Consider the following 27634-nt stretch of genomic DNA (forward strand, 5'->3'; position numbering starts at 1 on the left):
TGACCTGTCAAATTTCATTGAAAGTTTCCTAACGTAGTGGACTAATAGGATTATTTAGAAGTTGTACACTCAATTACACACAGCTTACAGCATTTTTGTCCAACATTTTCGATACAAATAAAATCCTTTTCAAGGAAGTTCCTTTTACCTTTAAATCAGGCTCTTTAAAAATATGTAAATAGTGTCCGAATATTGTTTCAATTATTAACGTTATATCACTCTACTAGGTCAGAAAACAGAAGCATTTTGTTTGACGTAAAATTATAATTTTTATATGATTCTAAATATTTTTTTGTCTTTCATAACTTATTAGGCTTAAAAATTTGGGTGTAGTGCAACTATGGCAAACTGTAGCCATTGATAGGCCAATCGAACATCAGAAAGTTGACGTGTCTTAACTATAAGTCGAATGGGAATTCTGACTACTTTGTAAAGCAAACTTATCTGTGATTCCTGCCAAACACTGAATGTCTATTTCACAATTTATACCTTATGGCTTTTTATGCACAATTTTTATTCATACGTAAGAGCCATTGCTTTATCTAATGTATCGAATGCAGTTTCAGGAAAAGTCACTCATCTTAATTCGTTGGAATGGCTACAGCTTTGAATTGTCATTACTTTTCTGTGAAGTAGGAGGAGGAACGCGACGTCTTAAGCTGTAATACCACGGAAAGTGGGAGGAACAAGTCAGGGACCCCGATGTAATCCAATAAACACCGTTGGAAAATAACACTAAAGAGGAATATCTTGGAGAAAAGCATGAGAAAATCGCTTCACTGGGAGACTGGCCCGGCATTGCCTAAGAATGGGTCAGACTCGGACGGGAGCACATTATTGGAACGATAGGATGGTAAACAGCTGAGTTGTACGATGTCTGTGAAATGGGTTGGCTGCCTGCTCACGTTGCTCCTGATTTTGACGGGATTGGATAGCGCACGGGCCGAAATATCAAATTTACGGAAATGTGCGGATCCCAAGTGCAAAGGTGAGGTGGACTAATAATTCTCCAAAGCACCGACACTGCAATTTCAACAGTTATGTTGCGAAAAACTTTAGGTTACTCGTGGTGTTTTCTTAAGTGTTTCTTCATCCTTCATGCAAGTGGACGATTGAAATTTAAGGAAAATATAGTATAATTAAATGTGCAATAAATCATAATCGTTCATGGATAGGAGTGCCATGGTTTTGTTAGTCGTTTTAATGACTGGGTATTTTAATGTTGTGAAAAAAGTTGAATTTAGGCATAGTTGAATGTTTGTTTTTTAAGCAAGTCATTCCGATGAAATTGATAACTTAAATCATCTCGTTAAGATCAGTTACCTAGGTCTATATACAATTTCGACCCTTTTCATTTGAATTTTGGTTTGAAGGGGGTCAGTTACCATTCTCCGTATGGTATTTCAAAAGTTTCTTATATCAGGTGATTGAAAGATGAAGAGTGGGCATAATTATAGAGCCAATTTGCGGAAACAGCTGTAACATTTATCTAGAAATTGTTTGGTGAAATTACTCATTTTTGGTGACCGTAGGCTAGTTAGGCCTAGTGCAAGGTATCGCAACAAGAATTTAGGACGTAGAAGTTTTGTTATAGTTTTAAAATTTTGAGTTTACTTTTTAATCCAAAGTTATGAAAGTTATGCATAGACGTTTGACATTCAAGAAGTAGTATTTCGAGTTGTTTTTTCACTTGAGCATGGGTAGAAACTTCTATTACCAAATACAGAAATAATTTGATAATTTGTTTAGCATGGTCGTAACCAAAAATTCCAACATCTTTTTGGTTCAAATTGTTGTTGTTATTATAGTACATTCACTCTTAAAGTGTACATAATTACTACTGTTGTACCAGATATATTAGCATATTGTAATCTTCCATGTCGGCTAGTGGTAATAGCCTATACTTAATTTCTCATCATTTTTATTTCCATTTTAATTTTGCCCTCTAAATAGCATGCGGTCAGGTGTGATGTTGAGCGAGATGGAATTTTGTCATCCTTGTTGATTTTATTATCATTAAGTATTGCCAGTCATTTGTTTATTTTTGGGTTCCCAAGCGAACATTGAATACTTTGTGTTACCTGCCCTCATGTTCCTCCTCCCTCCCCCTCCCACCCTTTTTTGTGTTTATTGTTGTAAATGTTACACAGATCTTAGAATGGTGTTTGTTCTAGAGAAGTGCAATGCTGTTAGGTCTGATTTGGTACCATTCAAAGCCTTTGATTGGTTGAATAGTAGAAATCCACAACCTAAGATTTGTGAACTTATGGTGTTGATTCATTCACAGAATGAGATACTGAATCCTACGACATTAACTTCTTTTAAGAATTTAATTCTTAAAGGATAATAATGTCCCTGAAAAGTGTAAGTGTTCATCAAGACTTATATGAACCTGTTTAACATTTATGTATACTGTAATTGATGAAAATTAGTGTTAATGGGAAGTGATTAAAAATTTAGATACTGGTAGACTACTTATTTTACTGATGATTGTTAGCATCAAATTAAGTTGTGGATCCAGGCATAAATGAGACCATTATTCAGTTCATAATGTTGAAAGGCATAGAATCTTGGTCAACATTATAACAGACAAATGGACTGTATTATTGATGACTTTATTTAAGGATAGATTGCACTAGAAGTGACCAATATCCTTCCTCTCTAACTGGTTCCCTGATGAGTGATAAAATCAAAACACTGTAGAAGAAATTAACTCTTAAAATTTAGAATACTGTACATGAAAACCCCAAGAAGTAAAAAAAGTCATAAACTGGTACTTAGTCCTTTGGGATTCCAATGATATTAGACAACAATATTTATAAAAATAAAACAAAATTAATAATGAAAATTATGTCATATAACATTGGATCATGTTAGGGGGTGGCTTACCACTTATCTCCCTTGCCAGTTGAGACTTTTCAAAGAAGATTACCAAACTTGGAAATTAAAATTTTTGCATATTTTTACTTATGGTTTTAAATGCAATAGGTAAATTTATTGTGCTTTGTAGATCACCATAATATTTTATTGGAAAAATATATTTATATAAAAGTAAAGAAATTTCTGTTCATGGCCAACTTCAGCTTATCATTCTGACCATATAAGTTTGATGTTTTACATTTTTTAAGATAGCTTCAAGATGACAGCAAAATCAGCATTCTATCATGCAAAAACAAGTTTACTCTGACATGAATTAGTTTATTGTTTCTTTAATTTGTGTATTTATTGCCAACAGCTGAAGTTGGAAAATTGAAGATTACTGGGATTAAACAGTAGTTTTTCAGTAATTGGTTAGCAACTCTTGCAGTGCAGCAAGACTATTTTTTCCATTGTAAGTTTTCTGCCAGAGTTGCAGTTTGGATTGCTGAATACTTTGTGTTGTGGATGGTGACTTGTTTGCTTCCTTTTGTATGCATAAGCAAATACTGTAACCAAGTTGGCACTTGGAGTTAGTTTTCAGTCTTAAGTTCTGATCTGTTTTAGTTGAAAATCAAATTCCTCAGATTTCTGAAATTATGGAATCTCTGACAAGAAGCTCATTATTGTCTTAGAGCTAGGCTTTTAAGCCAAAATTTCATAATCCAGTCCAGCTTGTGTCACAGAATGTCATTAGGAGTGAGATGATAATCTTTCTTCTTTAGCCTAATAACAGGAGGAATTTTTCAATTGGTATTGGACAAAGAGCCACATTTTTTATCTATTCTGACTTCCTTGCATCAGCCTTCCATGAAATACTTTGTTTTCTGGAGGAAATGAAGTGGGAACATTATGATTTGATCCCATTGTAGCTAACTGGGTATTCACATACATGGCTGTGCTATAGAATGTAGGATCATTCGTAAGTGTTTGCAATACCATACAAACAGTTGACTTTTGATGGCATCTTTGCATTCCACCTCAATTTTGGAAGACTGGTATGATGTTTACCATTCATGCTATTAATGCTGAATGACAGAGTTTTTGCATAAACTGAAAAGCTTGGTTTTGTAGCTCATGGTTTGCAGCAAGTGCTTGAAGTCATGTTTATTTTTCAATATGACAAAGTTTTTTTTTTTACTGCATTTTGATGCGGAAAACAAGGAAACCCATTGCCTTCATATTTACCTTTCACTCCAAAAATATGTTTATATTCTGGTTTTAGGAAAACAAGAGGTAACAAACTACTAGAGTTGGTCTGGAATGGTAAGCGTTTTAAGAAAATTACAGGCTACTTAAAATCCATGGTTTTTTACCAGTTGTGTAGGAATATATTAGTTTTCCTGTCATTTAATTTTTATATTGCATATTGCATTATGTGGTACTTGCAAAGCCATGAATTCAATTTTTGCAATGGATACAACATAAATTTCTTTTTCTTATGAAATTCAATATGCAGATGAAACACAATGGATAGTATTATTTTAACTTGAGTTTACCAAATTTGCTTTCAGAATGTTAAGCAAAATTTCTGAATTTTATTTATTGCCACATGCCCCTTGGGTGTTTTATGTGCATGATGGTAATATACTTAATCCTGTCCTGCAGCAATATGATAAAATATTCCTTTTCTCTAAGTGTAGTGCATGATTTCATATTTGGTAATGCAGTAGCGTTGGTCATATGCATTGTTCTGTAATTTATACTGCTTAGTACTTTTTTTACAACTTTTATCGTTTGCAAATGCTAATCTAAAATGCAAAGTGGTTTTTTCATGTGCATCATTTAAGTGCTAGTTGCTGCTATTGTTGGAGAGTTGCAAGTTTTTTTCTCATAAATGGAATTTAAAAATAGTAGACTGGCAAATGAATATTGTATTTTCATCAGGTTTCAGCATATTTGCCAAGGACATGCTGTTAGCCGTGGGTTATCCTGTTACGTGAATTGCAAGGTTTGTCAGGTGTTACAATTCTGTGTAATGCTTTGACAAGCATAGTCTCGAAAGTGAGGAAGCCCTACCATTAGTGCCACAGCTGGCAAATGTAGATGCTGCTGGTTTCAAGGTAATGCCTGTTTTGCTTATCATCGAACTGGAGTGAAGATTTTTACAGTTAAAATATCTTTTTCCTATCATAAGCCAGATTTGTCATTTTTGAAGGCGGTACTCATAATTTTTGTAGGATTCCTCCAGGGCTCTCAGAACTGTAGTTTGATTATGTGGTGTTTCCTTGATTAGGATAAGGTTAATACAAAAAAATTTCAGATTGACAAATACTAAAGTATTCATTTTGATAATTTTCTCACACACTGATTTGAATTTTCTCACACACTGATTTGAATGGCTGTAATTTTTGCAGTTGCTTGATCTGTCTCCAGTTAATTAATAGGCAAACTTACCCCTCTGATACTCTTAGGCACTTGAAATTTGCACCCAGAGTTAAAGACTCATGATTTTTGACACAGCACATCATAATTGTGTTCCAGGCCAGAAGCTTAAAACCAATTCTTTAGAAATTCCACATGATGTTAGGAGATAGTCCCAAAGCATATTAATCCTGGACACAGTGCTGCAAATGCTACTGTAGCAACTCAGGCTTTTACATTATTCTTGTTGTCTTTGGTCAGATGTTTCTGCGATGGGATATCATTATCTCTGAAACTGAAATCTTATTGACTAGCTTCACAGCCTTGGTGGCCAAACCTCATGGATGTAAAATGATGCAACCAGTGTTGCAAGTCAGGATTTACTTTTGTTATTTGCCTCAGAACTGCATCTTCCTGAAACTGCCATTCAGTAGCTGAGCGCAGTCATATTTGATCAATGTGTGATTGGATTATTTCCATTTTCCACTGGATTTTCACTGTATTTGTCACTAGCTGTTATATGGTTATTTTGTTACTTGAGCTGTCCTTATGCTAGCATGGGGTTATAAGCAGCCTATAATAATGTTAGGACTAAATCATTGGCTCTGGTTATGTCCAGCCAACAAGTTTGATTATTCTTTCATTGGCTGCAGTTTAAAGTCAGTCATGAGCAGCAGCTGGATTGGATTATTTTCCAAGCAGTTTACTTACTGATTATATTAGTCATTACTTTCATCTGCATAGTTGCTAGTCAGAACATTCCAGCGTCTTCATTGCTTCTAATTTAAATGTAATCGAACAGTGGATGTTATTCCCAAGTTTACAATAAATACTACGTTGGGATGGTTATCAGTGTTTCCAGAGGTTCAGCTGGTCAGGCATGAGTTATTCTGCTCTCTAGATTGTCTTAATCTCACATCAGAACAGTGTAGTATTGGTGATGGTTGGTTTGGATGTTAACAACCATTGTATCCTGCTCAGGCAAGAAGGTACTAGCACATCATGAGCAGTAATACACACTGGAGTCATTCATGGCCTAAATGTTGAATTGACATCTTAAATAACAGGTGTGCGACATGTCTGGCCAGCTTTATCTTGTTGATTTTGGATTCAAAAAGCCAGTGTTTTAGAGCAAGGGTTCATAGGCTAATTGCAGTGTGAGATCATGAAAGTGTGCCAGTGAACTGCAATCCTATAAAGGTACCCAGTGTCAGGGAATGGGCAGAAGATATTTTTTTTAAGGTCAATACAGAAGGCTGAACAATATTCATGAGGGAATTCCATGTCATGTACAAATTGCCTGATGAAACGTAGCTGCTTCCTCTTATGTTTCCATTTAAGCCAACAGCTTGTAAGAAGAGGCATCATGATGTGGCTGACTGTCTTAATTTGTTAAAAATCAAATCTTTTTGGTTTATTTTGACAATGAGGAGTCTGATATGTGATTGGTTCTATGTCTGGAAACTGAGTTACTGTTTGCCTCAATCTTTTAAACTTCAGAGTTGAGACAGTAGGAAGGAGATTGTCCTTGGTCTGGAATTGCTATACCTACCAATAGATGGTTGTCAGGGTACTGCTTTTCCAGGTCCCTTCTTAATCCAGTCAGCTTTATTGAAGGAGTTGCATGCAGGCCAATCTATGGAAGTTTGTAATTTTCAGTTGAGTATGCCACTTCTTGCCAGTCCTTGTGTGCTGTTGAGTGGTTTATCTACCTTGTGGCATTATTATACACGTACTAAGTCAGATTTCCCTCTTGCTCTTTTGACCTTAAGCTACGTTAGTTGAATCTTCATGTTTAAAGAGCATATAGCAACACCAACAGTCTCTAGGCATTTCCACATAAATCTCGACCCATTTCTGCATAAATCTCTACCATGGAAAGTGGATGACATTTAATGAGCCTCATACTTAAGGGAGCTGTATGCTCATGAACTTTCTACTTGTACAGTATATCATTATTAATTTTTAGAGGACCAGAGTGCAAAAAAATGTAATGTGAAGGGTTATACGTTAACCTTTTCCTGAGTTTCTCTTTTTCATAGAGGTATGAATTTTACTTCCTGTATAGTTTCCTGTTCCTTTGAAAGAGTTTCTCTTGTAAGCATTCCTTTTGTAAAGGACCAGGTTCCCATCTAATGAAGCCTCAATGTAAGCTTTTGTATAAAAAGTAAAAGTATAATCATAATAACTTTTTTTTTGTAGGGGATAAATAGGTGAGCTATTTGGACTTTTCTGTTTGGGTTACTGATACCAAGGTTGGAAATCTGAGAGCCTTTGCTGTGGGCCACTTAGCCAAAGAATGAGGTTTTAGATACAGGTTTTGTAACAGTCATTGTCTTCAGAACGTGATTTGAAGGACATCCAGAGCATCTCATGTAATTTAGGCAGATGCTTGGCACACTTTTTATTTTTTTTTAGGAGTTTGTTTGTTTAGGTTTAAATTTTATCACCCACAATTCAGTTAAAAAATGATAAATTTCCTTGTGAGGGCTACTGTCTGTGTTGGACATACATCCTGACATGACCAAGAGCGTAAAAGTAAGATACATAAAAAGAGCAAAAAGTGAGTTGTTTAAAACTTCTAAAAAATTTCTGAGAACAGTAAGTAGTAGTATTTGTATTTTGTATCTTTCTGTTCCTATCTTTATTCTATAACATCATTCTCTGTTCTTCAGTTCTCTCTCTCCTCATCCACGTTGTAATCATCCTCCATTCTTCTCTCCCAACTTAATTATTAGTATTCTTCTCTTATATTGTCTCCTTCTGTCGTCCCATTCTTCTATTCCTTATCCTCACTCTCTTTGTACTTATACTACTTTCCTCTTCTCTTAATCCTTCCTACTTATCCTCTGCTCTTCTTTCCCTTTGTTACCCTTCTTGCTTATCTTTCTTTCCTCTTTCTCTTCTTGATCTCTGCTATTCCTCTTGTTTCTCATTTCCTGCTTCTCCTACTCCTTCTCTTTTCCACCTTTTCTTCATCCTCATACTCCTTTTCTTCCATTTCTTTGTCATGCTTATCTTTTTTCTTGCTCCTTTCATTTCTCCTCATCCTTTTTGTCCTCCTCTATTTTTCTCTATCTCTGTTTTCATGCTTTTGTCTGTCTTCTCTCATTCTTCTTTTTATCCATTTGTTATCCACTCCTTATATTTATTTTCCTTTCATTATCAGTGTCATTTTTCCTTCATAACTTTTTCTTTTTCCGTATTTTAATTTTTTTGTATTTGCTTTACCCTATTTACTTTCTCCTTCCCTGATTCTTTCTTTCATCTTCATGGTATCTTTCATCCCCCCTTCTTCCTCCCAACTCTTGCTTCCTTCTGTGTGTTTTCTTATCATCATGCTTTCCCATTTCTTCTTTCACCTAGACATTCATTATTCCTTTCATTCCTTCGCTTCTGCATTCTATTCCTCCTGTCTTCTTCATCCAGCAATCATCTTTCCTTACTCCTTTCCTGTTTCTCCCCATTTCCTTTACTCTGTTCAGTCACCAGTTTCCTCCTCTTTCTTTTTATCCTTTCCTTCATTTTGTCTTCCACAATAAATAAGTAAATTCCAGTTCATTTCTTGAAAATATCGTGAATAGCTTTAGAAAGGGATTGTTTCTCATCATATTGTTATTGACCACTGCAAAACTTTCCAGAATGCATCCTCTTGCCGTCAAGTGACACATCCCTCTAGGCACCTTAGGAAACCAGTCATTAAAATTGTAAACCTGGAGTTTAATATATTTTAAGTCATATTAGCATAAAATTTGACTATGAAACAGTGCTGCCCTTGAAGCTCAGCTGCCTGCCTCACATATATTATGTAGCTCTGTCAGTGCCTTCACGTATTCTCATATGGTATTATGTTAGTATATTCCTCTAGCTTAAGGCTTTATTGTTCCCAGTTTGTTGTCATTCTTTGACTTGGCTACTTTTTTTTTTATCTGTTTTGCTTTATAGTACATATTGTGATCATCTTTGAACTGGAGCTTCTTGCAATCCAGCACACTCATTTTTAGATGCCTTGTTAAACACCTTAAGTCTCCAAAACTCTTTTACTGTGAACCGATATACAAAAGCATTTTGCAAGGGTTCCTTTCCTTTACCACTGACCAACCATCCTTTTGAGAGTTGGAATGGCTGTGTAATGTCAATGCCTTACAGCAATAATACCATAATGCATTAACATTACACTGGATTTGCACACACTACTGTGGGTAATACCATTAGTGTTTTTGTCCTCATTTTGGGTTGTTAGCTGCTGATGTTTTCTAAAGTAAAGGTATATGTTCACTTTTAAACACTTTGATATGTAGGAAACAAAGTTTTAAGAATTTTAGGTATTGGCCTTATGATTTTGAGGGTTAGGTGTACTGTATACAGTATTGCTTAAGGGTTTTTCATTGATAGTGTGCTTGAAAGTTGTTTTCAGTTATGTTTACCATCAAATGTGGATGCTAAATTGAAGGTACTTTATTTGTGGTATGATAGCATCATACAGTAGGTAATATCATTATGCTGATACAGTATTGGCACTGTTTCTCAGCATTCATCTTTCTGTAGAATACTAGACCTCTTAAACCTAGCTTGTGTGCAACAATTTTGTAATGTGGCTTCTTGGTGAGGTGTGGTAAATGCAGACGGAACTTGTATGGGTGTAGATGTTAAAACTTGGAGATTTAAGGGATTCTGCTATTTCGTTCCTGTGTTGTAACTTTCTTTTATCTTTGTGTGAATTATGGTTATTCGTTGTCCTTTTACTGTTAATTTATTTAAATGTTTTGGAAATTTTCATGATTGTTTTAAATCTTTCTGGCAATATGGGGGAGTATTGGTCATCCAATTTCTGTTCGTATTTGTGGGATAGGTTTGGATTCTTTTTTGTCTAATACCTTTTCTCAAGTTTTCCAATTTTATTTTTTTTGCAGAATTTTGGATATGTTATTCTGTTTTTGCAAATTTTGGTACACTTACGGTATGTAACAATATGGAGAAATATTATTAACTAATTTTGGAAGATGCAGTAATTTCCAGCACATTATAATTTCATTCATGTTTAGTAGGTCTTTTAGTTTTCATAAGCAATACTTTAAAATGATAAGCAGGCTTAAGCAAAATGTTTGATGCAATAGTGTACTGCGTCACCTACTTTCGTGCTCTTAAATTTCATAATGGTGTTAAGTTTAGGAAGCTTTACGCTTGGGAAGCTCATGTAATGGTACTCTGTCTATACCTCACATCACTGAAGCACCTGAAGTGATACATATGATCAAATACAATCTTTGGTTGTCTTTTTATTGTTATTTAGTTTTGCTATGTTTACAGGGTTAAGTTTTCTCAACTAGCTTATTTGGCAAACCTTTTTATTTCACTAAAATAACATAGAAGGTTCTCTTGGGATATTTCAGTGTTGTTTCCAAATGTTTTAACATTCATTAATCACGCATAGTAACACTACAGTACCTCTAATAATGTTTTCTACAAGACTAGCATTGTGCATAATTAGTAGCACACTAATTCATTCTAAAAGACTGTAGCATTATACTTTATATAATGGCATAGGCAACTTTAATAAGATTTTACTTCTTTGAATGTAAACTACACAATACGCCTCACATTTCGTATTTTATTAACCCCTTTTGTAATTATCTTTGTCTTTCAGTTTTAATCAGAATTGAACGGCATGCCTGCTTTGGTCCATTTTCCAGATTTGCCAGAATTGAACTCAGAGTTGTGTTATTGCACTATGAAGATATTTCATGTCTTCGTTGGCATAAATTTACTATTTAATTTGTATTTTATTCTTTTCTTGTCACATCAGAGCTTAATCCTTAGTTTTCTGCTTCATTGGTACTCACCAGGACCACGGTGTAACTAATTATTGTGGTAATAGTACCTTGAGTACTATTGGCTGAGTGTAGTAAGCAGCGTATGGTATTCATCCTTCCCTGTTTCTTTAGGAAGCACAGTATTATGAAGTGGGTCATTGGAGTTACATAATTCTGGTTTCTTGTTCGTTAAGCTACCTATGATTAGCTACCATTGTTTTCTTAATGTCTCCAATTGTAGGGGATGGTTAGGAGGTTTCAGCCATTATTGTAAGGTTTCATACTACTGTGTAATGTGCTTGCAGCAGTATCATCTTGACACACATAATGGCTGAAGTATTGGGTACAATGCACTAGCAAGTCTCCAGAATGCTAGGTTTTCATTAGCCATTAGATGTGCCATGAAAGAAGTACATTAGATGTTTCATGAAAGAAATGCAGTAGATGTTTCATGAAAGAAATAAACTAGATGTTTCATGAAAGAAGTACATGAGATGTTATGCTGCATATTCCATATTCTGACTTGTTATGCTGCATATTCCATTTCTGACTTGTTATGCTGCATATTCCATATTCTGACTTATGCTGCATATTCCATTTTCTGACTTGTTATGCTGCATATTCCATATTCTGACTTGTACTCTACTCACAAGTCACTTTTTTTTTTTTTTTTTTGATGGAAAAGCAAAATGTGAAATGTTGTTTAAGAGGATTAAATGGAAGGTTTTAACATTAACTGCTGTTAGTTGTTAGGTAGCTATATGCTTAACTTAAAAGTCTTGAGACCTCATACTCACTCTGGATGCTATGCAAACTAGAATGATGGGTACCACTAGTGGATCCAGAAAAATTTCATGGGTCCACCAATTTTCATACACACACACACCCACACACATATATTTATATATATATATATACATACATATATATATATATATATATATATATATATATATATATGTATACATTATTATTATCACTGAGATTATAGTTATTATTATTAATGTTAGTATTATTTTTTTCATCAAAATTTTATTATTCCTATAATAGATTTTTAATTTTCTTTCCCATTTTTATATTTCTCATTTATGTTATTATTATCAAAATCTTCAATATTATTTTGTCATTATTTTTCCTGGGTGGGGCACATGCCCAGGTGCCCCTCCCCCTCCCCTGGATCCGCTAGTGATGGGTACATACTTATGTATTATCTCTTATTTCTTGGAAGCAGTGTCGTGCATATAAATTAGTCTGGCTTACTCAGTACAGTATTACAAGAGATTAAAGGATAGCTCTTTATGAGTACTTTTCTTGTTATAAAAGCTGCATCTTCGTGGGGCACCTGCACCAGCCACTGGTTAAAGAGTTCCCTCTGCATCTGTTACATGTTTTTGTATGGAACAGTAGTATTTGACCTAAAGTAAACTTTTAAATGTATGTGAAAGCACAGTAATTTCTTTCTCAGAATGACTATTGTCGTGATATTATGCAAGGTAGAATTTGCCTTAATAAAGTAAAAATTTTAGTTACTGCCATTTGTACAGAACAAAAATCATTCATTTCTCTGAAGTAATGTGAATGTTTGGCAAGCTATACTGTTAAGAAAGGAAGAGTTTGTGGATATCCAGGAAGAGATAGATTTCATCATTTGCAACCTTATAAGGGCAATGGGTGTTTAGGAACATGGTAATGGTTTTATCATGCCAAGAAGACTTAGCGAGAAGGTTGTCTGGGGAACAATTTTATGGCTTCTCATTATGGAAACCTGTCTTACTGATTGCATTCTCCACTGTGGTTATGGTAGCCGTATGCTCTCTCTCTCTCTCTCTCTCTCTCTCTCTCTCTCTCTCTCTCTCTCTCTCTCTCTCTCTCTCTCTCTCTCTCTCTCATTGGGTTGTAGACTGTGTGGTTGATCTTCATTCTAATTTTACTTGGAACTTGAATGTGACGGAAGAGTTTCTGGGTTAAGAGTTTAGAGTTTTAGCTTTGATGAGGAAGAGGTAGAGATGTCATAATGATATTCTCAAGTCATGACCTATTCAACATTGTCTACTGCATTTTAGTATGTAAGAAGAACTATTTACACTATACCAAGACTGCAGACAGGCTTTTTTTTCTAATAACAGAATTTTGTGTATGTGCACTATTTTTGATAACTGTACTATATTTTGCAATGTTTTTCCAAGATTTTAATCATTTATATAACAGAGGACTCCTGCAATTTAGTGTGCAAATCTATAAACTTGGAAGTCTTGTTACTAAAAGTGTTCAAGTAAGGAGTGGAAGTACGTGCATGTTACTCTGTAAATGTATGGAAAAGATTGCGGTATAGTACAGGTATTAGATTATGTTGGAACTATAGAGTACAGTATTTTGATATTTCTGTTAGGTGGTGGATGCAGAAGACAGTCTTATATTTTTCTCTTTCATTTCAGAGCCCATTTCAAAGGGCCGTACCATGATAGGCTACCCAAGCAACGATGAGCAGATATTATCGTTCCCAATTAATGCTGAGGTCACTGTATACAGCAAGGAAGCTGGCAGCAGATTAGACCTTTGGGGTGTTGAAGTAAGCCATTCCACACTGCTTTTTTTGTTATAAGTTATATGTGCAGAAAATGTAAGTTTTATGTCTTTATTGAATTGTTTTTAACTTATCTGTACTTTAATATCTAAAATACAAATTTGCACTGTGCAGTATACTATATGGAAGAAGCATATGCTGTCAGTTTATGCATACTGGAATTCTTTGTACTGTCCTCTGTAAGTATAGGTAGTCCCTGGTTATCGGTAAAGGTTCCGTTCCCAACGGCGTAATGATAACTGAAAATCGGCAACAATAGCGCCAATGACCGGGGATCGGTGCTGATAGCCGGAGATTGGCACATATTGGTGCCGAAAAATCCAGTTATCGTTGTTGCTAGACAAGTGCTGTAAACCAGTTGCCGATAACCGAGGCCACTGACAATCGAAACTGCTTGTATTAGGTAATATATATATATATATATATATATATATATATATATATATATATATATATATATATATATATATATATATATATATATATATATATATATATATATATATATATATATATATATATATATATATATATATATATATATATATATATATATATATATATATATATATATATATATATATATATATATATATATATACATATATATATACATATATATATACATATATATATATATAAATATATATATAAATATATATAAATATATATAACAATATATATAAATATATATATATATATATATATATATATATATATATATATATATATATATATATATATATATATATATATATATATATATATATATATATATATATATATATATATATATATATATATATATATATATATATATATATATATATATATATATATATATATATATATATATATATAAATATAAAAATGAATGTATGTATGTATGCATGTTCCACATAAACTCTGAAACGCATTGAGCAATTTCAACCAAACTTGGTACACATATGACGTACCATCTCGAAAACAACACTGTGGGGGTAAGACATTGCTAGCACCAAATGGTACCAAAGGGGGTTGGGATGGAAGGGCTTCCTGAAACGAGGCTGGTTCTGCCATTGAAACGGGCTGGTTATTCCTGTAGACTTAGTAACTTTACGAATTTATCATACCTAATTTCGGTATACTACATATGACTCACTATCTGGAGAAGAATATTGTCGGGGTAAGACATCAATGGCACCAAAGGAGGTGGAGAGAGAGAGAGTAGAAGAGGTGTTAGGGAGCAGAAAGAGGGAAAGACAGGGATGGTTGGGGAGAGAGAGAGAGAGAGTAGAGGTGGTGTTAGGGAGGAGAAAGAGGGAAAGAGATGGAGGGATGGAGGGAGAGAAGAGGGAAAGAGACAGGGAGGGTTGGAGAGAGAAAGAGAGAGAGAGAGAGGGAGAAATTGAGAGAAGAAAGAGGAAAGGAAATGGGAGAGAGAGAGGAAGTGAGAGAAGAGAGAGAAAGAGACGGATGGTTGAAGAGGTATTAGGGAGCAGAAAGAGAAAGAGATGGCTGGTTGAGAGAGAGACAGGAGTTTATTGGCTGTCATTCAGAGTTTTCCTGAGCAGCGCCGGATTGTCAGCTAGTAAGTTTATATGTGATGTGTCATTGTTAAGAAAATGATGTTTTTATAATGAAACATGTTTATTGTAAACTCATTTATCATAGATAACCTTAGTCAGTGCAGATGGTTTGCAGTTGCATCACCTTGAAATAACTTTAAAAACAAAGACTTCATTGTGCATGCCCAGACCACACTCTGTCCTCCAGCTAGGCCTTAATTTTCTCTGCCAGTCAACCATGAAGAGTACAGGGATGGGAGGAGAGGGTTGGATATCCACATAGGTTGTAGAAGGATGAATTACAGAATGAACTGCTGGCAAGTTCATAGCTGAATGAACAGTTATGGTCTAGGCCTTAGGAATGGTCAAGACAATTGTTGGCAGGGATAAACAGCACCACAGAAGACATCACTGTAGCCATGGTTGTTGCTGTCAAAGGTGCAGGGACAAGGGGACATTGTAGAGACAACAGGTACCCTAGAAGGCAAATGGGGCTAGAATAAAGTTGACACGTTCACAATCAACTTGTTCATGGGGAAACAATTAAGATGCTTAGCAAAGGATGTATCTGGAACAAAGGAAGTCCAAGGAAGGCAAAGGTGTGGTAGTGGAAGGAAGAGAAGATGAGGAAAAGGGATGAATCTAGAGGTCAAAGGGGAGGGGGGAGAGACTGGGAAATCCCTGAGTGGTGGTAGGTTGAGCCCCCCCTGGAAAGAAAAAACTGTTGGGGAAGCTCACAGTGGAGGGCTTACACTTCTTAGTCTCAATATACTTGATGCAAGGAGGGGGCATCAAGGAGCCAGAAGCCTTAGACATAGACCAACCGTGACTATGGGGGCAAATGCATAGCTTGACAAGGAAGAATCTAGGGCATCCCTGAAGTTCTTCACTGGGTATAAACTGCTGATCAGCCCACTGTCTCTGCAGTCAGTTCTGTTGCCACTGAAATGGTTACTTTTTTTAGGATTCTTATCCAAAGAGGACATGAACAAGCTGCAGGAATGCTCATTAGTCCCTACACAAGTATGTTGTGGCATAATGAAACAACTAGACTTTCCCACAACACACAAAAGTGATTGGGGAAAGGTTAAAAATCACAAACGGTTAAAAATAAAGAATACCTACAACATTAGAATTAATTATAACCATAGCTTTATACTGTAATTCAATAAAGGGAAAATAAGCACTGTATAAACCAAAGGTAACCTGATACCGTGAAATGGCAAACAAAAAAAAAAAAAGTGTAAAATCAAAACAATTTTAATAACTGAAATTAGATACTGAAAAAATTACCATAACTGAAGTGGTCCCTTGACTGTGTTTAGAAATTATAGATGACCAGCAATCCCCAGAAAGCAAATGTAAAATAATATTACTTTTCTACTGAACATGGTAATTCAGGTCGCAGTACTGATACAGCAGCAGGTGATGCATCCAGCAAAATATAAAAAAGCACTGATAAGCACAGTTAAAATGTACCAATCACTCCAAAAACACTACAGAATCCATTAGTCAGAATAAAGAAATGGAGGAATGAATGAATGGCACATCACAAATAATGATATGGGATGCTAATCCTAGAAGAGCAGCTTAATACACATCGGCACTCGACTAAGTTGCAAGAAGAATGAGGCCTAGTGGGTAGCCAGGATGTGGTCTTGGGCACATGCAGTCAGTCTGCTCTTTTCAAATTCTTACAGACTGATATGGTTTGAAGAGCCATTTGCATTGAACAAAGCTATTTATTTATGATAATTGTGGTTGTAATGAATAAAAGTAGCATACACTGTCACAGATTGTAAGGCATTTCCTACTTACTGACTTGTTATACACAGAATTACAGTAAGTGATGAATGATTCTTAATACAGTAGTTATAAGAGTACAGTAGATTTATTCTATAAATAGCCTTTGATACATTTGTATTTGCATCTCTGACTCTCAAATGCAAACTAACATCTTCCCAGTTTGTAAAGAGAAATTTATGGTCTCCATAGTATGCCCTGTAAGCCTTACTAGTTGGAGAATAATTTTTTCCCTTCTTAAGATCAACCATTTCTTAGAATTGAAAGCTTGTTTTCTTCTTTTTTATGGCTAATTGTCTTGTGGCCTGCATTGTATTCTTGTCATTATTAATAATGAACAGTAATTCTTGTCATTGTTTTGTGAAGAAAAGTTGTTTTTTGATAAGTAAATTTTGTTTATTTGATCTTCAATATCTCCTAAGCAAGCCCTAAGCTTTTACAGATATTAAAATGTGTTGAATGCTTTTCTCCATTATTAACTTAATTTTATGTCAGAGGGATTGCTGTGCTTCTGTCAGTAAAGGTGTTGCAAACCCATACCTCTTTTTTGTCTTAAAGATAAATGGTAAGCACTTGTACAGAGTTTCTGGGTTATTCCTCAGATTTTAAGATGTAGAGATGACCAGCTCAGGACAGGGGATGAGCCAGTTCAGTTTTAGCATAGTTTTGAGTCTTGGCTGATTACATTAAAGACAGATCATATTCTGCTTTTTGTAATGTCAGTGAGATCTCTCTCCACTCTATCACTTTCAGAGCTGACATGTTTTTTTATTTTAATCTTAAGCAAAGAAATTAGGTAAGAATTTTCGTTATCTTCCATCAAGAAATACAAAAAACCAGCTGTAGATTAAAACTTCTTAATGATATTAAAGTTTTGAGTAGAATGGAAACATCATTGCTTGTTAGTGGTAAAGTGGGTAACGCAGTAACAGTAATTCTTGACACATTGGTCGTTAAAAGTTTCTTAATAGACAAAATGAGAAAAGTGCTTCCCTCATGAATCCTTCACTGAAGGACCTGACAATTGAGTTGAATGAATATTGATCTGTCCCAGATGAGTGCTCTTGGAGGTCTTTTGAAATGAAATATGCTAAAGATCTTATTGCTTCTGTGCAGTAAACTCGTAACTGCACTTTTAGGTCCAAGGGGGTGCTTAATGCAGAAAATATAAAATTTAAAGGAAGAGTCCTTTGCGTAGCCTAAACTAAGCTACAGTATCCAAAATTACTGGCCTAAACTTGCAATTTGTTTTCACACCTTTGTAAGCACACACAAATCAATAAACTTATAGAATTCACAGAAGTATAAACATTATAAAGTTACAATAGAAAATATGTCCTGCAAGCACATACTTAACTTGAAGTGCACATATAAGTACCGCAAGCAAAATGTCTCACTTTGACCTTTTTTAATACCTAAGGTTCAAGTATAAATATTCTTCATTATCACACACAGGTCATCCACCCTTCATTGTTTCCTTTTATACATCTGCTTCTTTGAGTCACAGTTACCAAGGAAACAGCAGTTTTTCTTTATATGTCTCAGACAGTCGAAGAGCCAGTCTTGCATAATTCACGTAAGCTTCTCATAGTAACACTGCTGTCAAGTTTTTTCGAAATTCAACCTTACCTTTAATAGACAGTGTACAGTGTTTGCACTTTACATGAGAGGCATTTCCTTTGTTATTTGGAACCATGGCTGCTAAAAGTGAGCAGGTTGTAATAAATTAATAAAACAAGTGGAGATGGTGTACTTGTGTTTACAATTGACATTGAAATTGTTTCTACAGAAATAAGAGTAACTGTGTTTGAGCAACAAGTAGCACCACCAAATAGTGGCAGCAGGTTGGGGTGATGACCTGGAAAATGTAAAATTCCAGTAGCCAGAATTAGTGCTGAATTAGTGATGGAACCAGATTAGTGATTAACTACCTATAGTTGTACTGTATTGGCTTGTTTCACTTCAATAGCAATTAAAAATTAAAACTAAATGTATGATAACATAAATATGCATGTAAAATACTTCCGTATTGATTATTAAATTGATCAAGTTCAGTGAGTTTTGTAGCTTTTAAATTATTTTTATTATTATTCAGAAGATGAACTCTGTTCATATGGAACAATCCCACAGGGGCCATTAACTTGAAATTCAAGCTTCCAAAGAATATGGTGTTCATTTGAAAGAAGTAACAGAAGGTAATAGGAAATACAGGAAGGAGAGACCATTTATTAGAAAAAAAAACAAAACAAAATAAGTAAAAATATAAAAATGTCAGTAAATTATGAAAATACAAGGAGAATTGTTTTAGGATGATAATGTGTTGTTGAGACAAGAAATTTACTCATTTACCTGAGCTGAGATTGTCAACTTTGATTTCTCTATTACCAGCAGGATATAAATTATTTAAAATTATGACTCATGTTATTGTAATGCATTTATGATGGTAACACCAGTGCTGATAAAAGCATAGATCTCATAGTATTTGTATTGTTGTACAAATTTCATTACTAACTTGATATGCCGCCTTAAGTATATTATAATCCTTTGTTCCAATGCTGAAGTAGTTATTAGATAGTTTCTTGTTTTGGGATTAATATTTTTTATCTTTTTTCCAGATTAAAGGCAAAAGAGGATATGTACCCAAGCAGTATATCAGAGAGCACAAGGTATTTGTGTCAAAATTAGAATTTGAAGTGCCCACAGAAGGTGCAAGCGATAATGAGGATTCTGCTAAAGATGAGACTGAAAGTAATGCTGAGCCAATATTGACAGAGATTCTTGCAGAAGAGATTGCACTTAGCGCAGAGGATGTAGAATATAAACGATTACAGGAAGCTCCCTTGGCGAAGGAAGAAAGCGATCCACTTGAAGAGGATGTGCAAGTTTCCAGTGAGAGTGATGGTGAAAATGAGAATGGTGACCAAGGAGACTTGGAAACAAAGAAACCCCTACATGACAAGTCAGCAGAGGTTGATGTTAATGAAGAAGAGGAGAAAGGTAATGATGGTGGTGATGAGGAAGAGGAGAAGGTTCCAGATGAGATGGAGAATCAGAGGGATTCCACTGACAATGAGAAACTTGAAAATAATGATGAGAAATCAAAAGGCACAGGAAGTGAGACATTGTCTCCTGATGAAAATGAAGGGGATAACCTTGAACCTCAACCCTCAGTTGTACAAGAAGGTGAAGTGGATGAAGATACCAAAGGTGAACACACACATACTGATCATGAAGCAAGTGCTAAACCTGAAGATCCAGTTTCCACAACTGATGTGCCTGTGGATGAAGAAGTTTTGCCCGTCGATTATGAAGTTATAGATGGTACTACATTATATTTTGATGATACTACTCCATTGCCACCAACAGCTGAGGTTGTGAGTCCTGTAAACCTCATGTCATCATCAGCAATGGATGAAGAGTATGTAACTGCACACCCATCATTAAAGCTGTCACAAGAAGCTCATGTTGAAGGTTCAGAAGGTCAAATTGTGGACATTTCAGTAACATCAACTGTAAGTCTTGAAATGAGCACTGCAACACTCATTGAAAGTGGGAGTGAGACTGCAGCTACAGAAGCTGTGCTTGAACCAACAGAAGTTTTGGCATTTGAGGAGGTTGGAGCCACACAAACAGAAGAAACTCCAATACCTCTGAACCCAACACCATCTTTGTTATCAGAAGCAACTGCATCAGTTACCTCTTGGTTTGGAAATGAATATTCTGAAATTGATGAAAAGGAGAAACAAGGTGAACAGGATGAAGTGAATGAAGATTCTAAGGTGGCTAGAAACTCTGATGAAGAGGAGGAGGAAGAAGTGGATGAACTTGAAAATGAGAATGGGTTTGGTAGTCCAAAAGCAGAGTCAGTTATTGATGGAGCTGAGATCATGAGTGAGGAGAAGGAAAGTGAAGGCTTCTTTTCTTCATGGTTTAGTTCTTCAGAGCCACCTAAGGTAGAGGAAGTTCATGATGAATCTGCTGATGATTCAGGCACTACAAAATCTGACAAAGCAATTCATGGAGAGGTTGAAGTAGAATCGGAAATAGCTTCTGATGGCAGTAGTGCTGAAGCACCAAAAGCAGATCCTGTTGATTATATTACACCCCCTGAAACTATCGAGTTCCCTGTAGAGCCTACAGAAAGTCCTGAACTAAATGTACGTCCACCACATGCTGCTGCTGCTGATGTAGATATTGCTTACAACACCCAGCACTCCCCCCTTTCCTCTGTAGATGACTTCCCTGAAACTCCAGTTACATCTGACCTCGATCAGAATCCAGAAACTCCTTTAGACCCTGAAGATAAGGTCTCTGTTGATGACCCTTCTGTTGACTCTAGTACCACTTCCATGAATGACCAAGTGGACAGGACTGAAGAAGCAGGTATGAAATCTCTAAATATTGGTGATGGTGGTGGTAGTGATGATGGCATTCATGATTCCAATTGTAGTAGTGATAAGAAGTGTGAAGTAGAGACAGATAATTTAGATGTGGTTTCCGAGTCAGGTGGTGTGAGTGAAAAGGAAGATGCATCCAAAACTGTAGATGAAAGTAGTAATAGTAAGTCAGTTAACATTTCTGATTGCATAAATAATGATTGCAGTGAAGAGCATGCTTACAATCTAGCACATTCTCTTGTTAATAATGACAGTGAGGTATTTAATACCTTGAAGATAAAGAAGAAAGATGAACTTCTGGAAGATAACTCAGGCCATATTGATTCTGATTTAACAGTCACTCCTGTTAATAATGATGATAGTGTTAATGATGCTTCCACTCTAGATATAGAAATGATAAATAAAGCTGATGATGATGATAATGTTTGTAAAGATGCAGATGATTCTTTGTCTAATGATAGTTTAAATGTTGATGGAACTGATATTGATATTGATCAAGCTGTGGAAGAAGAGTACAAGAATGTGATGTCTGTGTTAGGCAAAGAGAGTACTAAACTTTCACTTGAGGTCACCAACATTGGTGACGAGACAAATAGAGAAAGTGATGAAACTGTAGGATCAAAAGTTTCAAAAGTTAGAGCTGTTGATATGCCCTCAGATGTAGATGATAGTGGTATAGAGCCTGTTAGTGATTTATATAGTAGCATAGACACTAAGGAGGCAAATACAGATGTCTCTCTTGATGTAGGTTTAAGTAACGCTGAAATTGGTGATTCTGCTATAACATCTACTGAGATTAGAGCGCAAGCAGATAACACAGCTGTTTCTGATGTAGAGGACCCTCACACCTCATCCCCAGGTGATGATGAAGACCTTGACACTGACACTAGTACTGCGCGACCACTGTATGCTGAACCAGAACCTGCATCTCAAGAGTATCACTCCCACAGTCATGTAGACCATGATGATTTGTCACATCTTGCAGGTGAGTTTCAGGCAAAAGCCTTTGGTATTAATTTACTTCATTTAACTGGTTTGGTATCAAATGACACAGATCACTTGATATGCGCACACTTTAGAACAGATGACTCTTTAATCAAATTGTTAAGCAAAAATATTGTTGGACATAATACAGGTACGAAAAATGTCAATACAGCTTTCAAATTGATAGAGATATTATTTTCTGATGTTGATAAAGGACAGGCTTCAGCTGAATATTTTGAAGAAAAACTTGCTCTTCTCTCTCAGACCAAAGCTTTTAAAGATAAGGCTCACAAAACATTTAAAAGTAAGCGACATTTTAAGCAAGCTGAAACAGACACTGACACACTTGTTGTAGATTTACCAAAAAGTATGTTTCCCAGTCAAACCAGGTCTGATGTACCGTTGGATACGTTTTCCTCTAAATTTGGTTTTACAGAAACTTCAGTTGAGCAAAATGGTCATGTATCTGAGAACTCAAGGAATGTTGAAGAATTAGAGCCAGTAACTCTGCCCTCTAGTAAGTTGCCTGAAAGTAAGGAGTCTGAAACTCTGAGAGAAGAAGGATCAGAAGATATTATTAGACCTGATGTTCCTAAAAGCATAACTGAGCTAGAGGCAGAAGAGGTGGGAATGATGGCACTGCAAAGTTCATATTCCGATGATGTTATATCTGGATTATCAGAAGTTACTGAAAGTGTTAGTGACATTACAGAAAATAAAATATATTTAGATGTCTTGCCAAAGCAAGGAATTTCCTTGATCAAAAGTAATGAAACTCCTGAAGACAGATTGGTTGATGTGTCAGAAAGTGCAAGTGTTCCCAGCCTTGAGGTATTTAATGAGATATCTGTACCTGAAGGTGTGGAACAGTTGGATGCAGGCAGTTCTAATTTAGCAATGTCATTAGATGTAGAAACTGCAGCTGTTGATAACACAACGGCTACTGAAGGTAGATTGGTAGATGTGTCAGAAAGTGTAAGCGTTTCCAGCCATACGGTATTTAGTGAGACATCGACACCTGAAGGTTTGGAACAGTTGGATGCAGACAGTTCTAATTTGGCATTGTCATCAGATGTAGAAACTGTAGTTGTTGATAACACAACAGTCTCTGAAAATAGATGGGTAGATGTGTCAGAAAGTGTAATTGTTTCCAGCCTTGAGATATTTAATGAGACATCAACACCTGATGGTGTGGAACAGTTGGATGTGTACAGTTCTAATTTAACAGTGTCATCAAATGTAGGAGCTGCATCTGTAGATAACATAACGGTAAACATTTTAGATTCAGAAAACCTTTCACTCTCAAAGGAAGACATTGTTCAAGATGTCATGGCTTTACTTTCAGATACATTAATGAATGATACACTTTCAGTAACATCTGAACCATTAGCATCATCAGAAGTACTAGCAGTCACTTCTCATTTAATGGGTGTAGAAGTAAATTATACAAATAATACCTTGAAAGATTCTGACGAGTTTCATTCTATGAAGTCAGATTTTTCACCAATAGAGGGAGTTGAGAGAATGTCTGTTGTACCTGAAGTATTGGTTAATGATGGTCTTGAAGATTCTGGTGGTGGAGAAAAACGAATATCTCTTAGTGCTGTTGGGTCTGAGTCACTTGTAAGAGCAATTTCTGCATCGGGGATTGCTCAGGTTAAAGGGTTAGAAGATTCTATGGTTGATGGGAACTCGAAAGTAGATTTAATTCAAGAAAACCCATACATAGCCCATGGTGGGGATGAAATTTTATTGGGCAGTGAAGAGAGCAAAGATTTTCTGGGACCAAATGATGGGGCCATGAAAGAAATTCCAGAGACTGATATTGGTGAATTTTTAAAAGGGTTAGAAGATATATCTCTTGAGGTACTGAAATTTAGTGAGCCAGGTGCTTTTATCCAAGAAGTGTCTACTCTTCCTAAATCATCAGAGGATTTGTTGGTTGACATTGAAAACAGAAGTCTTGGTGATGGTAATTTTACTGCAGAAGTGGGAATCCTTGAAGTACCTGAGGCTGTTGGTAATGACACTAATATTGGTGAGGTAGAACCTGTTAGCAGTACTGAGGGTTTTGCAATATACTCTAGGGCAAAGAGAGATGTCAAGATTGCTGTGCCACCAAAAACTGCAGATATAGAGGTTCCTGTAGTTCTTGAAACAACTCTTGGAGTTGGAGATGCAAATAATAATACAATTGAAAATTTTTCTGTATCACTTGAAGCTGACATTGCTCAAACAATTGCATTTCCTAATACATCAGATGAAGAAATTACATTGGCATCAAAGACTGCAATTGATGAAATTACATTAGTTCATGAAGTTATTGATGAAGAGACTATTGTAGCTCCTAAGACTGACTTTGGGAAGGATGCATCAGCCCTAGAGAAGGTTATTGGAGGGGTTGTAGAGACTGCAGTAGCATCTGTAATTACTGATGAAGAGGTCATTGTTGCTCCTGAGATACTTGTTGAAGGGGTTGGAATGATACTTGAAGTTGCTGTAGCTCCAGACACAGTTACTGAAGAGGCTATGGTAGCACCCACACTATCTGCTGGAAAGGTTGCTTTAGCCAGTACGGTTACTGTTGAAGCACCTGCTACTGACACTGTTGTTGAAGAATTTGCAGCAGAACCTGTAACTGTTTTTGAAGCTGTAGAAATAACTGAATTTGTTGTTGATGAGGTTGCTGTAATATTTGAAGATTTTGTTGAAGAGATTGTAGAATCAAATAAAGCTATATTTGAAGTTATGGGCAAATCAGCTGGCACTACAGCTGATTTTGAGGTGGAAGAGGCTGCAATCACACCTGACTTATCTATTGAGGAGAGAGTGGATTCAACTATTGTTATTCAGGAAGTGGTAGCAAATACCCCAGGAACATTTTATGAAATTGATGTGGACACAACTGGATTTGGTGTTGAAGAGGGAGAGATCACAATCAAAGTTGAATCTTCTGCAAAAGAGATTGTTAGGGAGGAAACAATGCCTTTCACACCTGAAGATCCTGTTGAAGGTATTATTGAGTCAGATAGAACAGTTACTGCAGAGGTTGCCAGTACAACTAAAGCTTTTGCTGAGGAGTTTGTGGAATCAGCTGGAGATGTTCAGGAAGAAAACATTGTGATAACTCATGAGGCTCCAGTTGAAGAGGATGTGGAATCACCTGGAACTTTGGTTGAGGAAGAGGTTGTAGTTAGAACTGAAGTTTCTAGTGGAGAGAATGTGGAATCAACTGGAGCAGCTCTTGAATTGGTTGTAATTGCCACTGAAGCTCCTCTTGAGGAGATTGTGGAAGCAATGGGAGCAGCAGAAGAGACTGCTTTAACTGCTAAAGTTTCAGTTGAAGAGATTGCAGACTTAGCTAGACTTGTTGGAGAGGAAGATGATGCTCTTGCACTTGAATCTTCTGCCAAAGAGGTTTTCTTAGTAACTGAAGCTTTTGTTGAGGGAGAGATTGCAATTACAGGTGAAACTGTAGTTGAAGAAATTGAATCAACTAGAGCTGTTGTGAAAGAAGTGGCTGCAGTCGCACATAAGACTCATGCTAAAGAGCTTGTGGAATACACTGGAGCTGTTGTTGAGGAACACATTGCTTTTATAGGTGAAGCTTTTGATGAGGAGATTGTAGCATCAGGTAGAGCTGTTGGTCAGGAGGAGGCCTCTTTAACTCTGGAACCTTCAGTAGAAGAATTTGTTGAGTCAACTAGGGTTAGTGAGTCAATGAGGGTTATTACTGAGGAGGGAGGGGATGCAGTTGTGTGTGATGATTCAGGTGAAGATGTTAGGAACTTAGCGGAAGCTGTTATGGATGAAGTTACAAAAATTGTTGAAGCTTTTGTTGAGGAGATTGTTGAATTGGCTAGAGATGATATTGAAGTGATTGGAGTTACCCCTGAAACTTCTGGTGATGATCTTATAGAATCAATAGAAACCTCTGTTGTGAAAGAAGAGGGTACAATTAAATCAGAAGCTTCTGTTAAGGAAATTACTAAATTGCCTGAAGGTATTTCTGAAGAAGTTTCAATTACAGCTGAAACTCCCACTGATGAACTTGTGGAGTTAACTGGAGTGGTTGTTGAAGAAGAGGTCGCAAGTGAACCTGAAGCTCTAGGTATAGAGATGGTGGAATCAACTGGAATGGTTACTGAGGAAGAAGAGGTTGCAGTTGAACTTGGTGCTCCTATAGAAGATAATCAAGGGATTAGTGGATATGTGGAATCAACTGGAGTGGTGGCTGTGGAAGAGGAGTTTGCAAATGAAGAGATTGAAATTGAACATGAAGCTTCATTTGAAGAAATTCTTGATATGAGTGGGGTTATTTTTGAAGAGAGCGTAGTTAGAACTGAATCTTCAGAAGTGAAGTCCATCTCAGGTGTTGTTGAGGAAGCGGTAATTTTAACTGAAGATTCTTTAGAGAAGGATGTGGTATCAACTGGAGCTGTGGTTGAAGAGGAAGAGGTTGCAATTACTTCTGAAACTTTAGCTGAAGAGATTGCTGAATCACCTAGATCAGTTATTGGAGGTGTAGATGCAGTTGTCCATGATGATTTAGGTGAAGAAGCTATGGAATTAGTTGAAGAGATTGTAAAATCAGCTAAAGATTTGATTGAAGAACTAGGTGTTACCTTTGAAGCCTCTGTTGGAATTTCAGTTGAAGAAGATAAGGATCCAAGTAAGCCTGAAGCTCCATGTGAGGAGATTGTTGAATCAGCTAGAGTGTTTATTGAGGGAGAAGGGAGAGCTCTTAAACTTGAAGCTTCTGTCAAAGACACTGTTGAATCAACTGAAGCTATTACTGAAAAAGTTATGGAGTCAGTAGGAATTTTGATTGAAGATAAACCTGAAGCTTCATTTGAAGAGACTGTTGATTCAGTTGAAGTTATTGCTAAAGAGGTTGTAGTTAGAACTTCTGAAGAGGAAGAAGTTGTGATCGTTACCAAAGGGCCTGTTGAAGAGATCATTGATACAACAAAAGTTGGTACTGAAGAAGCTGTAGTTTTAATTGAAGAATCATTAAAGGAGGATGTGGTATCAGCTGGAGCTCTGGTTAAAGAGGAAGAGGTTGCATTTACTGTTGGAACATCAGCTGAAGAGATTGCTGGATCAACTAGATCAGTTATTGAAGAAGTATTAGGTGCAGTTGTAAGTGATGATTTAGGTGAAGCAGCTATGGAATTTATTGAAGAGATTGTAGAATCAGCTGAAGATTTTATTGAAGAACTTGGA

The 27634-nt window shown here is 36.0% G+C and overlaps 1 protein-coding gene across 28 annotated transcripts in view; it reads left to right on the forward strand.

The window, feature by feature from the left end:
• The first annotated feature begins 420 nt into the window (after positions 1–420).
• The window catches only part of LOC136848123 (transport and Golgi organization protein 1-like), a 97980-nt gene continuing 70766 nt past the window's right edge, over positions 421–27634 (forward strand). For 15 of the 28 annotated variants that reach the window (XM_067120364.1, XM_067120361.1, XM_067120379.1 and 12 more), the window contains exons 1-4: positions 570–988; positions 13529–13662; positions 19643–21410; positions 22173–22409. In XM_067120364.1, the coding sequence (XP_066976465.1) occupies positions 874–988; positions 13529–13662; positions 19643–21410; positions 22173–22409 (2254 nt within the window). In that variant the 5' untranslated portion in view covers positions 570–873. Of the gene's footprint in view, positions 989–13528; positions 13663–19642; positions 21411–22172; positions 22410–27634 lie in introns of all 28 variants that reach the window. The other 13 variants (XM_067120370.1, XM_067120374.1, XM_067120372.1 and 10 more) reach the window with 3 other exon arrangements.

The sequence above is a fragment of the Macrobrachium rosenbergii genome, chromosome 18 (assembly GCF_040412425.1).
Source record: "Macrobrachium rosenbergii isolate ZJJX-2024 chromosome 18, ASM4041242v1, whole genome shotgun sequence".
NCBI lineage: Eukaryota > Metazoa > Arthropoda > Malacostraca > Decapoda > Palaemonidae > Macrobrachium > Macrobrachium rosenbergii.